The sequence below is a fragment of the Mytilus galloprovincialis genome, chromosome 10 (assembly GCF_965363235.1).
Source record: "Mytilus galloprovincialis chromosome 10, xbMytGall1.hap1.1, whole genome shotgun sequence".
In the NCBI taxonomy this organism is placed as follows: domain Eukaryota; kingdom Metazoa; phylum Mollusca; class Bivalvia; order Mytilida; family Mytilidae; genus Mytilus; species Mytilus galloprovincialis.
In genome coordinates, this window is record NC_134847.1 from 24,546,276 (window position 1) to 24,562,154 (window position 15,879).

General features: G+C 32.0%; 1 protein-coding gene across 1 annotated transcript; it reads left to right on the forward strand.

The window, feature by feature from the left end:
• Nucleotides 1-330: 330 nt before the first annotated feature.
• Nucleotides 331-15,560, forward strand: LOC143047232 (uncharacterized). The gene is made up of 11 exons (XM_076220240.1): nt 331-415; nt 1,331-1,471; nt 2,866-2,945; nt 3,346-3,417; nt 4,231-4,372; nt 5,176-5,322; nt 6,613-6,686; nt 7,971-8,042; nt 11,625-11,766; nt 14,037-14,140; nt 15,414-15,560. The coding sequence occupies exons 1-11, from the start codon at nt 385-387 to the stop codon at nt 15,543-15,545; spliced, it is 1,137 nt and encodes a 378-aa protein (XP_076076355.1). The 5' UTR covers nt 331-384; the 3' UTR covers nt 15,546-15,560.
• Nucleotides 15,561-15,879: the final 319 nt, after the last annotated feature.

Below are 15,879 nucleotides of genomic sequence, written 5' to 3' on the forward strand. Positions count from 1 at the left end.
AAAAACCGGTCGAGGGTGGGATTGGACAAACCAGACGAATAGATTCTGAACGTGTTTTTTCTACTTAAGCCAAAATTTAACTTTGTGAGAAATGTTGACTGAATGTACATAAATATACATAGATGAGTTGGAAAAAAACCCGCAAACTTTCCGAATGGCATCCATCTATTTTGATCAGAAATGACCTATGTTCATACTTTGACCATGTAAACAAACTGACTTATATATGATATTTTCGCTTTAAAATTAGTTGATATAGATATGAACAAGTATACACGATACAATAGTAAATCATTAAGATAAAGACATATTAACCCAATTCTAACAGAGAAATAATGTAGATAAGAATCTACAAGCTTATAATTCCCTATCAAAGGCCATTAAATGTTTGAAGCAAATCAAGTTTTAATTTTTGGTAAGCATAAATTCAACTGTATGTTAATATGGATTCATATGTAAAATCGTTTAGTTTTGCAGATTAATAATTTGAACATGTAATTGCCTTATCAGACATAAAATATCATTACATTTAGCGCACATATTGTACAATAATTTTATGAACTGCATTTATAGAGGGTTGCTTCTATCAAGCATTTCTGGTTCATGTTAACGCCATTTCTATAAAGTGCTTAATTATTTGCTTAATAGGTGTGATAATAATGTCACAGATGCAGAATCTGTGTCAATTAAGGTTAAGATTAATCTTTGTTAGCTAAAGATGTTTTTACATTCATCGATTGTATCTGCCGCTAGTGAAACAGTATCTGTTTACTCTCCAGAGTTTTTGACATCACCCCCATTTTTCGTTTGGGTTTGTGTTGATCAGTCTATAGCTTTCTATGTTGTGTTTTGTGTAATCTTTAGAGTTTTGATTCTCTTGAATGTCAACTCGACATCTTCCTTCTCTTTTTTATTCCATTGATCTTATGTTGATTATTGATACGAAAGATAGGTTGATTTACTCAATAACAGCTAGACGTATGCTGGTGTGCATGGCCAAGTCAGGGATTGTCGTTTTATATATCACAGTGATGTTTGTTCACTTAAATCTATAATTTAATCATAGCTTGTTAATTATCAAAATTTGATGTTTAAAAATCCGAAATTATTTAGAAGACTAATGAACGTATCCACATCATGCAAAGCTCTGATGACTTCTCCGAGAATGGCTTAACTGTTGATTCTTTTTGGTTTTATTATCTCTTCAACGTTTGTATTTTTGTATTTTGAATATTTTGGATGTGAAAATTACCGAGGAGACACTATCGAAATATATTTGAAGTTTGAGGACTGAGTGGTTATAAAAAAATATACACTTATCGCATTGTAGCCAGTTTCGTTCTTGGATCCTTGGCAGCTGTTTGTGAAGATGTAGATACGAAAGCATGCGAACTATTAGCCTTTAAACGACCTAATTTATGTAGTGACGCAGATCTGTCTGCCGTTTGTACAAGGTTCTGCGGAAGATGCCGTAAGTAGTTACAGAATCTTATGTTTGCAGATCTTCTCTGAAAATAATGACTACCATGCGGTCACTTTATAATAAGTATGAATATTGTGTAATCACTTCTGTACTGTACGCAAACTTCTGTACTCAAATATATATTTCTGTTTCTCTACTATAATTATATATAATGTACCCACTTTTCTGCTATATTGTATGATATGTATAGTGTACGTTATGTGGTAACGTCTCTACTTACACGTGTATCACCCCTAGTTATTTTGGGAGTTCACGTTGCTTATTCTTTAGTTTTCTATGTTGTGTCATGTGTGCTGTTTTTGTTTGTCTTTTTCATTTTTAGCCATGGCGTTGTCAGTTTGTTTTAGATTTATGAGTTTGACTGTTCCTTTGGTATCTTTCGTCCCTCTCTTGTATACTAAGTATGTATGTGGGCATTTTTCTGCTTATATGTTTATTATGAGGTCCCTTCGTAGTTTCTGTGATAAAATGAATGAATTAAGATCAACGAGATACCATGATATCCATAGTCCTCTGTGACACAGATAATCCATTAACTTCTAACAATTCAAAACGGTGCTCATAACTCTTCTAAATGACAAAGAAATGATTTAAAGTTCACCACAAATCACATTTGATTCAGTACGTTCATCTTTACTGTATAATATCAACAAGTGAACACTAAATTGAATGTCCTCGTGCCTGTACCTTACTTTATGTTTATTTGTTTAAAACACGTAATATGTTTTCCTCTAAATGCTATTGGGTTTGTCTTTCATTGTATTGTTAGATTGCTGTCACATTGACACTAGCTAACACTTTCCATTCTTTCCACATTCGTTCTTGTTTGTCTAGACAATTGTTTCATATGTTGATGTTCTTTTCTTAATTATTCTATTGAGTAGGCTCATGTCTCGACCACCATGTATGCTCTATTCTGTTTTCAACTCTTGTATAATAAATAGTACTGTGACACTGCTTGTTTTTCGTAATAGTATATGATAATTTCCATTCTATAATGTATTGGATGTGATCTTTTCATTGTTCATGGTGTCACATTGATATTGTTAATTGTTCCGCGCATGCTTTGAATAATTGAAATACAAAACATTATACACAGTCACATCACTTTCAGCAAAAGTGAAATCTACAACTGAAAATAGAATTAATAAATCAAATTAAAATGAAATGAAATATAAGTTTTCTAAATTAAAACCCTATTTACCTCCGAAAAATCTTCTAAACATGTATTTTCTAGAATAATACTACATTGTATTTTATTATAGCGCATTAACAGTAACCAATGTATGGTTGTAGTGCTACCATATATCTAACATCCTCCTTGATGAATATTCTTCTTATTTTTCGAACAATACCTAATACGTTATGATTGCTTTACATAGCCGTAAAATGTTACCAGTGTCCTGCAGTTGACGACCCATCAAACTGTACACATCTTGTTGCCTGTCCATCCATGGATCATGTATGTATCCTTTTAGGAGGTCGAAATCCGAGTTATAAAACTGTTATATCATTTCAAATGCCAAATGTTCAAAAGTCTTAGACTCTAATACAGACAAACTACTTGAATAAGAAACATTTACTTGGTACGTTCATAGGAAAATATTTTGATGATAAATAGACATAAAACGTTAGATAGGTGATATCCGTAAAAGAACAATGATCAAAGTTCTGTTTCAACATACATGTGTCTGGAGTTCTGCAATTGTCAGTTGTGAACAAACAAAAATGTCTTTATTGCACCTTTAAAATTTGTGTGAATTTTAAAAATTATCAAACTTTCAGCACGATTGCCAAATATTAAAGTACAAATCTTAATAGTTTAGCTGTAGATATTGTTTAATTTAGATTTTCTCTTCTAGTATTGTTTTACTACACAAACATTTACTAATGATTTCTCAGAAGTCTATAAAATGGGATGTGCTGAAAAAAGTGTAAGTATTGTTTTGTGTTCTTGGTTGTTTATACGGACAAGAGAGTTTATAGATATCTTTCAAGTTAAACAAATAATGTCGTTGGGTTGGGTTACTGCCTCATTGACGTGTTTTCTTATTTGTTTTAACACTGAATATATGAAACAGTTGTAGACAGGTGATTCTAGTAGATTGTGTGATCGATTGTATTTTTATAGTCCTTAGCCCGCAATAATAAGAATGAGAATGGAAAGGAAGAATTGACATATACCCGACAAAAGAGCATACAACAGCTAAAGGCCACCAATAGGTCTTCAACACAGCAAAAAAATCCCACATCCAAATGTTGGGTTCAGCTGGCCCCTAAACAATAATATATACGTCTAAAGAAAAGGCTAGTATAAAGAACCCTCTTCTTTTGTGAAAGCAGGGTAAGAAAAAACGGATTAGATGACGTTTATCCCGAATAATTTAGTAATGCAATCGAGCTTTCTTCTTAACATATCGACTAAATTTTTTAGTTAAGATGACGTTGAGCATAATTTGCACAATATTGTCGATTTAATCATTCATGTTAAAAAATGTAGACTGCATTCAAAAACAAAAATGGCAATACCGTCTATGTGTATGGGCCTTCAGTTTATTTTACTGTCTTTTTGAAGTAAGCGTGTATGATTTAGTAAATTCTTTTTTTTTCAATTTGACATTGTATCTTGATTATTATGTTAAAAAAGAAACCTTTATGGAGCAGGATGTTTGTTTGACACTAATATAATCAGAAAATTCGAATCATATCAACTGCATTTAAAATGTATATTAAAATACCTTACACAGAAATGCCAGCAATATTTTGGTCCAGAGAACAGAAAAAGAAATGTAGATGTTAACGGCGCATGTTGCACAACTGACAATTGTAATAACCAGCTACCATTGGTCATTTTATCTCAAGAAATACCACCAACACCTTCACCATCTAGTACGTTAAATAACTTCAAGTCTGAGATTGAATCTATTTAGCATATTTCAAGAGCCTAAAAGTAATGTTTGTGCATGTAAAAAGTAAAATCACAAAAATACTGAACTCCGAGGAAAATCCAAAACAGAAAGTCCCTAATCAAATGGCAAAATCAAATGATAAAACACATCAAACGAATGGACAACAAATGTCATATTCCTGACTTGGTACAGGCATTTCCTGAAAATGGTGGATTGAACCTGGTTTTATAGCGCTAAACCTCTCACTTGTATGACAGTCGCATCATATTTCGTTTTCTTGATACTACTAGTTTAATCAAATTACAAACAATAATTTAAATGAAAATGAGAAGAACGGATGATTCGCTCGTCGATCTAGACATGATAAAAAGAAGGAATAGTTCATATTACAATTTTTTAATTGTTTTTTAATATGAGATATGTCAATAGCCCATCATGTACGTTTATTGGTACGTACATTGACAATAAAACATTTGAATTAACTTTTTAGACTTTCAGTGTTGAAGTTTTATGGACATAATATTTTTATATTGTGCTGTCTCGATACTATTGAAATTTCTGCCGCAAAAATGGGCATTGATAGTTTCATTTTTCCTTAAAAATTGGTAAAAAAATCTGACGCTAACATGGGCTATACTATACTTTGAGGCTAAAACGTTCATTGTTCTTGCTAAAATGACCTATCAATGCGTTAAAATGTCTCCCCGGTGATAATTAATAAGCTAAGAAGTTGACAACTACAATTTTACAAAATTGTAGTTAGGACAACACATTTTATTGTAGATATGTCCGTAAATACCACTGCTGATCCAAATGCTTGCGAAAATCTAGACGATGTTGCCTGTCACAGACTAAAATCCAGCAGTAACCTTATATGCAGTAAAGACGGTCTTTCGTCGAATATTTGTCCACGTATGTGTGGAAAATGCTGTAAGTAACCTTTCTAATGTCACATCTGTCTTGGAAAAACAAATGAGAATTTGATACAATAGAGATTAGTTTTAGAATTGCCCTTTGTGTTAATATGTAGTTTGGTATACGTTAGTCATTTATTGTACGTACGTTGTCGTATCGAACGGTTAATTTACTTTGCAATTGTAAAAAAGAGTCTAACGTACGTTAAGCCTAACTTAAAATCCTTAATCTCTTAATCTTACCTTGGAAGTATTATATTGACGTCCATATAATTCATCCATTATCTTACTCATACATGACTTTTTTTTTAAGTGATTCCGTTGTGTCGTTTGCTTTCTCTTATATATATTTTAGTGTGAATTCACATTACTATAGGACGTGTCACGGTACTTTTCTATCCCAAATTTATGTATTTGGTTTTGATGTTATATTTGTTATTCTCATCGGATTTTGTCTAATGCTTAGCCCGTTTCTGTTGTGTCGTTGTTCTCCTTTTATATTTAATGCGTTTCCCTCAGTTTAGGTTTGTTACCCCGATTTTGTTTTTTGTCCATAGATTTACGAGTTTTGAACAGCGATATACTACTGTTGCCTTTATTGCTACAACTAACTACAGTTAGCAATGAACTTTTTTTTTATAGTTATTATTTCATAGGATGGTATACATTGATGGTCATCAATGACTTTGAGTGTAAAAATATCTTTGTTTTCCAGTTAGAAATTGATATCATAGAATAAAATATAGTTTTATTTCCAAAGACACGCATCCTTATCGCAAAGTGTATCTTATTATGTGGTGATGTTAACTATGCTTATTTGAGTTTGCGTTTAATTGATTATAAAACAGCATTATTTAAAAAAAAACATAACTTTCAAGATTTGAAAAAAAAGAATTTCTTCGGAAATTGACAAACATCAAACCTCACGGTCATAAAACTTTCGAGCATGATTTTTGTACTCAGACTCGAAAATCAACCAATCAAATTGCTGGATTTCATGTTTCGAGCATGACTTTTGTGCTCCAAGCACTGAGTAAAGTTTTATTTCTTCAAGGCCTGCTCTTGTCAATTAAACCTGTTTGGAGGATGAATAAAAAACGCAACAATGCCCTTTCTTATTGATGATTTTAAATTGAATATATTTAAAAGTATCCCATTTCTATGGAAACAAGACACTAGGTTACATTTCTTACTGAGTTTCTGTGAAGTTATTCAGGATATATACATGCATAGTAACGTCTATTTTGAACGTTGATTGAATAATTCGTAATCGAAGCTCTATTCCTATGCTGTCCTTTATTTGCAGTTAACTGTTACACCTGCAATGATATTAATAATGTCGACGACTGTAACTCTACAAATGTCTGCCATTCCGGACATGTAAGTTAATTTTAAACTTTTCAAACAGGGTTTTCTTGATAAGAACAATCTTAACCATCAATTACATTATACAACATGTATTTTTGACTATAAAGAGAGACCAATAACGTTATGTAAACGGTAGGATAAATATGAAATCAGTATTGATATTGTTCACGATGGTAAGTCCTTCTATCCATTCAAATTAGAGAAAAAAAACATATTTAAGCAGTCTGTTTTGTATATTAATAATAGTAGTTTAATATTCATCAGCAAACTTAAATTTTAAGCACGATGTACCTACTCAAAACTTATAACTGTAATACTGGAATACGATTCGAATATTGCTAAGTTTAATCAGTATATGTTAGCATTAGCAAGTAGTGTTTTACTTTACAAATAAGTCATGTAGGGTAAAATTGATTTATTTAATCAATATGCCTACCCTTCCGGAGGACCTGAGATCCCCCAAGTTTTGGAGGAGTTCTTGTTGCTCAGTCACTAGTTTTCGTAGACTATTATTGTCTTTTGGTCGTTAGTCGGTTTTGCCATTGCATTGTCATTTCGTTTTCGACTTATGAGGTTAAATATGCTTTGGTATCATCCGCAAATTTTGCATAGTTGTTTATTCTTTAGTTTTCTATGTTGTGTCATGTGTGCTGTTGTTTGTTTGTCTTTTTCATTTTTAGCCATGGCGTTGTCAGTTTATTTTTAGATTTATGAGTTTGACTGTCCCTTTGGTATCTGTCGTCCATCTTTTTTTAACTTGAGAAAAATATTGAATTCAATATTGTTGACGAAGTGTTAAGCTCTTTCACGAGTTTAAGATATTTTATTGTTTCTCAAAAAAAGATGTGGAATACAAATATTCCATCTTTTATATTTAACTAGTTTCAATTTTATTTTATTGTGATAAAAAAAATATCAAAGAAATGAGAAAAGTTTCGTTGAAAAACGACGATAACATAGTCTTCTACATCCACACACAGGAACGTAAATTAAAAGATATCCAAACATGAATAAGTGACGCAATTTACAGTCTTAGTAGCACGTGTATCAACTTTTGATTGGAGAATGAAATTCGGAGCACACAAATTATATTCAAGTGACCCCTAGGGATCTTCCATTGTTTGCAGGTGTCAATTTTCAAAACAACTGATTGACCTCTCACTGATTTTCATTGGGGTGCATGTTTTTGTCTTTTAGCTTTTTTAATTACCAATGACTTTTCCTTTTTTTATTTAACATCTCATTAATTTTCTTTTAACGATTTCATATCTGACTATTACACATTTATACCGATAGGAATGTTTTACATTGGAGACACTGAGCGCTGACCTGAAACCAGTTTATAGAGTAGGCTGTATTGAGGAACAGGTAGAAAGAAATTATTAACTAAGTACATCTTGAAATAATACAAATAAAAGAGCTAACTTGAATCATAAAATTTTACCCCCGTTTTTTGTGCATGTCTTTGATGGAGTTTTAATGATTATAGTAAAGGTCATAATGGTATGGATTTTATTGGAACGTTTACAGCATATTAGATTAACAATTCGCAACACAAAATCAGCCTATATGCTGCCATAAAAAATCTTAAATGTGGGTCGACAATCAGAGTTCGCCACATACTTAGCTATATAAATGTATAAACATCAATAGACTTTTTTCATATTTCCAACTTTTGACTCCGGAATTTATTTTTTATCGACAGGCGACCTACTCTGTTTTAAGACATCCTGATATTTAGTCAGGTAAGAGCAACTTAAACAAGTAAAATCAAGCTTACAAATAGTACAGTTTTGGGGAAAATTATTTTTTTGGATTTTACGCAGTATCAGGATGTCCTTCAACAGAGTAGGTACCTGTCGAAAAGTTATGTAATCCGGAGTCAAAAGGCGATAATATTTAAAATAGTTATTCGAAAATTTGACACCTGGCCAACGTCGAAGCTAAGATTAAACCTTGCATGAATGAAGAGTTGCAATGTTCTTATTATGCATTAATTTAATTAGTACATGTATAGCGAACCTGTGTTTTCAAAAATTCTGTTTTCGAATTATAAAACACACATATACAGATGGGTGCAGTCCTAACCTGTACAGCAAGTTAACTTGATAACCAGTCATTTTGACTGGTCAAAGTTAACCTGTGGCCGGATTTAGGACTGCTTTGACCAGTCCTAGGGCCAAACTTGAAAAGCGGACTTGGTCCTAGGACTGTTTTTATGTCTGCCAAAAAGTTAACTTCGATACAGTTCCGCTATTGATATAAGTTAACTTTGAACCAGTCCCATCTTAAAGTTAATATAAGTTAACTTCGAAACCAGGCCTGTCGTAAAGTTAACATAAGTTAACTTCGAAACCAGTCCGGCCACAAAGTTAACATAAGTTAACTTTTGCTTTGACAAATCCGATCAAAACCAGACCTGTTCCCAAGTTAACTTTTGACTGGTTTGCTTAACACTAAGTTAACTTGTAACCAGGACCGCTCTACATCAATTTTTTAAAAATATTTGTTTCGTAGTATAAACATCGAAAATAAAGTAAAATTAATACTTCCGTTATATAAACAGGTTTTAATACAAATATTTGAAAATAAAGTACGCATAAAACGTTTCTTGTAACACAAAATCTGTGATCTGCCAATCTATAAATTGAAATACGATCTTTGGTTACAATGATAACGGGCACTGAATATATATTCCAATACCTATCAAATTCAACCATATTTGCACTTTATTTATATATATATTTATAAAAGGACGTATTTTAGATGTTAGCTATATACGTCCTTGTTATTTATATGTCCTGAATCTATGTAGCCACAATCAGCAATATTTTAATTTCAGGATAGAATTTACTATACAAAATGAAAGCATCATTTTAACACATGACTACAAATTTTTGTTCGCATAAATTTAGGGTGCCAGCATGTCCTCCTTTTATTCAAAATAATGATTCGTAACAAAATTTCAGTAGTTTTGATACCTCATGTTAACAGTTGTACAACAAAATTATTTGACCGCATTGACCAAAACTGACCATATGTGCACTTAAATTTGTAAATCTATATACCATATATACCACCGGCATAGTAATTCAGCCATATTTTTTTATGTCAGGATTCAATGTATAATACAAAGGACAGCAATATTGCAATAAACTTACAACAAATTTTTGTTCGCATAAATTTAGGGTGCCAGCATGTCCTCCTTTTATTCAAAATATTAATACGTAACAAAATTTCAGTAGTTTTGATACCTCATGTTAACTTGTACAACAAAATGATTTGACCCCAAGGGCCATTGACCAAAACTGACCAAATGTGCACTTTAATTTGTAAATCTATATACCATGCATATCCGCATAGTATATCAGCCATATTTTTTGTGTTAGGATTCAATGTACCATACAATGGACAGCAATTTTGCAATACAATAACAACAAATTTTTGTGGTTCGTATATATTTAGGGTGCTCATATGTTTAGGGTGCTCGAATGTCCTCCTTTTATTCAAAATATTGATACGTAACAAAATTTCAGTCGTTTTGATACCTCATGGTGACTTGTGCAACAAAATTATTTGACCACTTCCACCAAATCTGACCATATGTACACTTAGATTTGTAAATCTATATACCATATATACCCGCATAGTAATTCCGCCTTATTTTTTATGTCAGGATTCAATGTATAATACAATGGACAGCAATATTGCAATACAATAACAACAATTTTTTGTTCGCATAAATTTAGGGTGCCAGCATGTCCTCTAATTTAAAATTTTGATGCATAACAAAATTTCAGTAGTTTTGATACCTCTTGCTGACTTGTGCAACAAAATTATTTGACCGCGTTGACCAAAACTGACCATATGTGCACTTTCAATTGTAAATCTATATACCCTCATAGTAAATCAGCCATATTTTTTATGTCAGGATTCAATGTATATTACAATGGACAGCAATATTGCAATACAATAACAATACATTTTTGTTCGCATAAATTAAGGATGCTAGCATATCCTCCTTTTATTCAAAATATTAATATGTAACAAAATTTCAGAAGTTTTAATACCTCATGCTGACTTGTACAACAAAATAATTTGACTGTGTCCACCAAAACTGACCATATGTGCACTTTAATTTGTAAATCTATATACCCGCATAGTAAATCAGCCATATTTTTATGTCAGGATTCAATGTATAATACAATGGACAGCTATATTGCAATACAATAACAACATGAACAACACATTTTTGTTCGCATAAATTTAGGGTGCCAGCATGTCCTCCTTTTATTCAAAATATTGATACGTACCAAAATTTCAGTAGTAATTGACTAATGTATATAAGAATATATAAAATAAAAAGAAAGAAAGAATTGTGTTGTTATGAATAATGTCTAGTAGAGTATAGCGAGTAAAGAAATCTGCTATCAGAGGCCTTCTGGAGAAGAACAATGCGAATGTTGTTTATACATATTTTAATAAAGCTCAAGTCTGATATGAAAAGTCGCAAAAACGATTACATTTCGTAAGCAGACATGTCCCCAGGTCTGGTCAATAGCAGACTTGTCCTTATGTCTGGTCAGAAGCAGACCTGTCCACAGGTCTGGTCAGGAGCAGACCTGTCCACAGGTCTGGTCAGGAGCAGACCTGTCCACGGGTCTGGTCTGGGGCAGACCTGTCCTCAGGACTGGTCAAAAGCAGACTTGTCCACAGGTCGATAGGTCGATAGGTCTGCAGCAGTCATAAAAAAGCAGACCGTAGGTCTGGTCCACCGTATACGAAGTTAACTCGCTGGTCTGCTTAAAAATTCTCAAGTTAACTTAAAAAGCAGTCAACAAGTTAACTCTAAGTTAACTTTTGTCAAGGTTAGGACCGCACCCATCTGTAGTTGGTATAAAACATTATCAACCTGTAAAACTATCCTATTTTTCTTTCGTCCTTTACAAGTTGTGTGCAAGGTTCAAAGCAAGTACTGCAAATATCTTTGGAAGACGAGATGGATTTGCTTTAAAAGGAGGATGTTGTAAAACAGACCTGTGTAACGACCATTTTGAAAAATACCACACAACGACAACACATAAACCTACTAGTAAGACATCATCAATATTTAATACGTAGTATTATCTTGGAAATCGCAATATTTCGTTGCATGCAATCGATTTAATATTATTGCAATAAAAAAACATCCATTGTATGATAATCATCATAAACAACTTTCATATTGACATAGTATATTTGTCAATAAATAACCAGATGTATACTAAGGAGGGAACATTCTGTAAACCTCTCTTAATATTTGATTAAATTATCATTATCACATTGCCAAGGATGTTCTATGAAGTTCTAACAATAGTTTGGCCTAATTTCTTTACAGACTACCGACTTAAAAGTCTGACAAAAGCTCAAAACCACACATTTGACACATTATGAAAAATCTTGTGCTTCCAAAAGACTCGCTGTTTACAGAGTGAAAAGTGGTATGTTGCCTGCTCAAAACCAATATAAAAATAAGGAGATGTGGTGTGATTGCCAATAAGACAACTATCCACCAAAGTTCAAATGAAGTGGAAGTTAGCAATTTTAGGCAACCGTACGGCCTTCAACAATGAAAAAACCCATACCCGTATGGTTGGCTATAAAAAATATGAAACAATTCAATTAAAAAAACAAAATAATTGCATAATTTTTCACAAAATAATTCACGAAAAACAAATATGACAGACATGAACGAAGTCCATTATTGGTAAAATATTCCAGAAATGAAAAAGAAAAACATATATCCAAATTTTGCTCTGTGTGGTATTGCATTTTTATTTCGATATACATATATAAACTTTAATAAATTTTGTAATATCATAGATATTTCACAAGCTTATAAATCGTTAACCATTAATTGAGTTGAAATGCATGTTTACTGCCAAAAAAAAAATAAATAAATATTCCTATCAGTAAAAGATGCAAATCAGAAAAAAAAATAATTAACAATATTTCCCCAGATAACTTCTCTTGATCTAAAGAAGCTTCATTTCAAGTTTAATTCAATTCCTTTCAATTATTTTGCGCTTAGGATAAAACCGCAAAAAACATAATCTGGTGTTAATTTGACTGTATAAAAGTTTACTTAGTATCAAAGACAAAAATATAACATAACAAACAGGTCAACCATAGAAATGGAAAAAAACAAACCCATACTACTTTACAGTACAACCTGAATGTTTGGAAAGTTTTGTAATATTGTTCAAAAATATGTAAATTTGAAATGCATGTTTACTGCCAAAAAAAAAAAAATAAATATTCCTATCAGTAAAAGATGCAAATCAGAAAAAAAAATAATTAACAATATTTCCCCAGATAACTTCTCTTGATCTAAAGAAGCTTCATTTCAAGTTTAATTCAATTCCTTTCAATTATTTTGCGCTTAGGATAAAACCGCAAAAAACATAACCTGGTGTTAATTTGACTGTATAAAAGTTTACTTAGTATCAAAGACAAAAATATAACATAACAAACAGGTCAACCATAGAAATGGAAAAAAACAAACCCATACTACTTTACAGTACAACCTGAATGTTTGGAAAGTTTTGTAATATTGTTCAAAAATATGTAAGTAAGTTCCTTATAAAGAATTTCAGATATTCATATTACCGTAGAATTTTACATCTTTTAGATTTTGTCCTGTTTCTATAGAAATGCCTAAATTATAATTGTTATTATAATAGTTTCAGTTTTATCATTATCCAAACGAAATATCTGGGTTTTAATAAGCACCATTAATGTTTCGTAGAAAGTTCCTTACTTGGTTATATGAGAGGAAATTATTAACAGTATCTTTTTCAATCTATTGTCACAATTAGTACTATACTAAAACTGTTTTTGTCGGTGACGTGAATAGCAGATTGGACATATAAAGAATGTTCCATATATTTGTAAATATAATAAATATAAGTTCATACGGAGTGTAAAGATACTTATACAATATACATATACCAGTATATATAAGAAATAAGTGTGTAGCGGATAAGGAAACACAACACATTTAGGATTTCGCCTTTGTGTCACTGACTGAGTGTTTTGTAGACGATTCGTGCGTAATGCGTACACACTTTTAATCATGGTATCTATGATGAGTGTAATGTCATCTCGATGAATTTTGAAACTGTTGTTTCTATTTTTGAAAATTTAATGTTTTTCGTGTTAACCTTACATTGTTCTTGACCGTACCTTTTAACTTCTTTTAAATGAACTCATCATGAATACCAGGATTGAAATTTTGAACGCCAGACTCGCGTTTCGTCTAAAAAAGAAGTGATTCTAACTATTTGTTTTACAAAATAACTGCATTTTCTATATCTTACCAAGATCCATGTGTTCATAATCACAGACACTGTCCAACCGGATATACGACATCTTCATCAACATGTGTAATGATTGGTCAACACAAAATGACTTGGTATGAATCAAAGGTAATCTATGAAATCATTAAACCTAAGATTATAATTGCTGAGGGCCCTCATGGGGTTTTTGATTATGTGATTACTTGGCCGTTTTTTTTAATGATTATTTGATTATTAAGCCAAATATTTCATGATTATTTGATTACCTAGGACTGTATTTTTAGTTTATGATTATTTGATTACTAAAGATAAGCAAATATTTAATGATTATGTGATTATATTGGCAAAAAAATGGTGATTATGTGATTACTAGGACCCCCCCATGAGGGGCCTCATTGCTATAGTTTTATTTTAAAAAAGAGAGGGTAAGATAACAAAGGGACATTGAAACTCATAAGTCGAAAACAAACTGACAACGCAATGGCTTCAAAAGAACATAAACGACAAAAAACAACAGTACACAATACACAAAATAAAAAACTAAAGAATGAGCAACACGAAACCCATCAAAAACTGGGGGTGATCTTAGGTGCTTCGGAAGAGTGAGCAAATCCTGCTCCACATGTGGCACCCGCCGTATTGTTAGTACAAACCTGGTGATAAGTCTAATTCGGTACGTCACATTCGAGGAAACAGTAATGGGATTGTAGTCACGACAATTAGAACATATCTTTTGTCAATTGCGAAACAGATATTCCATTACGATCAACCAACTCGTGATGGCATTCATAAAATTTATTAAGGAATGAATTCAACGTCACCACTTGGAACTCTTGGTTCATAGCCTCCTTGTAAGCAGCAACCCTCTATCAAGGAAATCTTGATGGGAAATAAAAGCCCTGGAATATCTTTTCAAATGGAAGATATGTACTCCGTATACAGGCGCTGCTGGAATGTTGATACATAGAAATGGAACGTTCATAATAGGGAAAGCTGAAATCATCTCTTTTGTCGTAAAGTTTTGGTTTCATCCGACCCACATTGTCGATTTCTAGATGTAAGTCCAGATATGAGGCAAACTTAGACGTATATGTTGTATCCTTTATCTCAAGTTCGATGAGGTATATACGTTCATCATAGTCACCAAATGTTGAATCATTAGTGAAAGAACATTATCTATATAGCAGAAAGTGAAGTTCATTTCTTTCTTCTTAAAAGGTTCATGTATGAAGTCAGCCTCATATTAATAAAGGACAAAGTCAGCATGAAGAGCTTGTTTTCAAAGTTAAGTAACAAAAAGTTGTTGAATCAACCAAAAATTTGGATTTACATGTTCTAAAATTTATAAGCTAACTTTTACCCAGAGAATATCATATCAATTTAGTGCTTATTTACATTTCAGCAATTTTGTGCATCTCATTGTGGAAGACTGGTAGACTTCTCATCATTTCACGACATGCAACATATATTTGCATCACTAGTTCCCCATAGTCATGGCCATTACACAGGCGAGTACAATGCATATTATTACTGAAAATAAACTCATCATAGATACCAGAATTACAATTTTATTGAAAGTTCTCTAAAGATCCAAATCTGCAAGTTGTAATTCAATAGAGGCTGTAATTAATTTTTATTTAAATTAAAAAACTAACGAACATCTGAGAAATATTTTGTACAAAAACTAATTAAACGCGTTTTGTCAATCGATTTTTGTTTGATATCTTTCAAGTCGGGGCCTTCTATAGCAAATTATTTGCATGGGTTTTTCTTCTTGTTGCCCATAATTGCTTACATTCTCTTTATTCGAACTGTGGTGGATTGCCGTCTCATTGGCAATCATACTACAATTCCTTTTTTTTTTATAT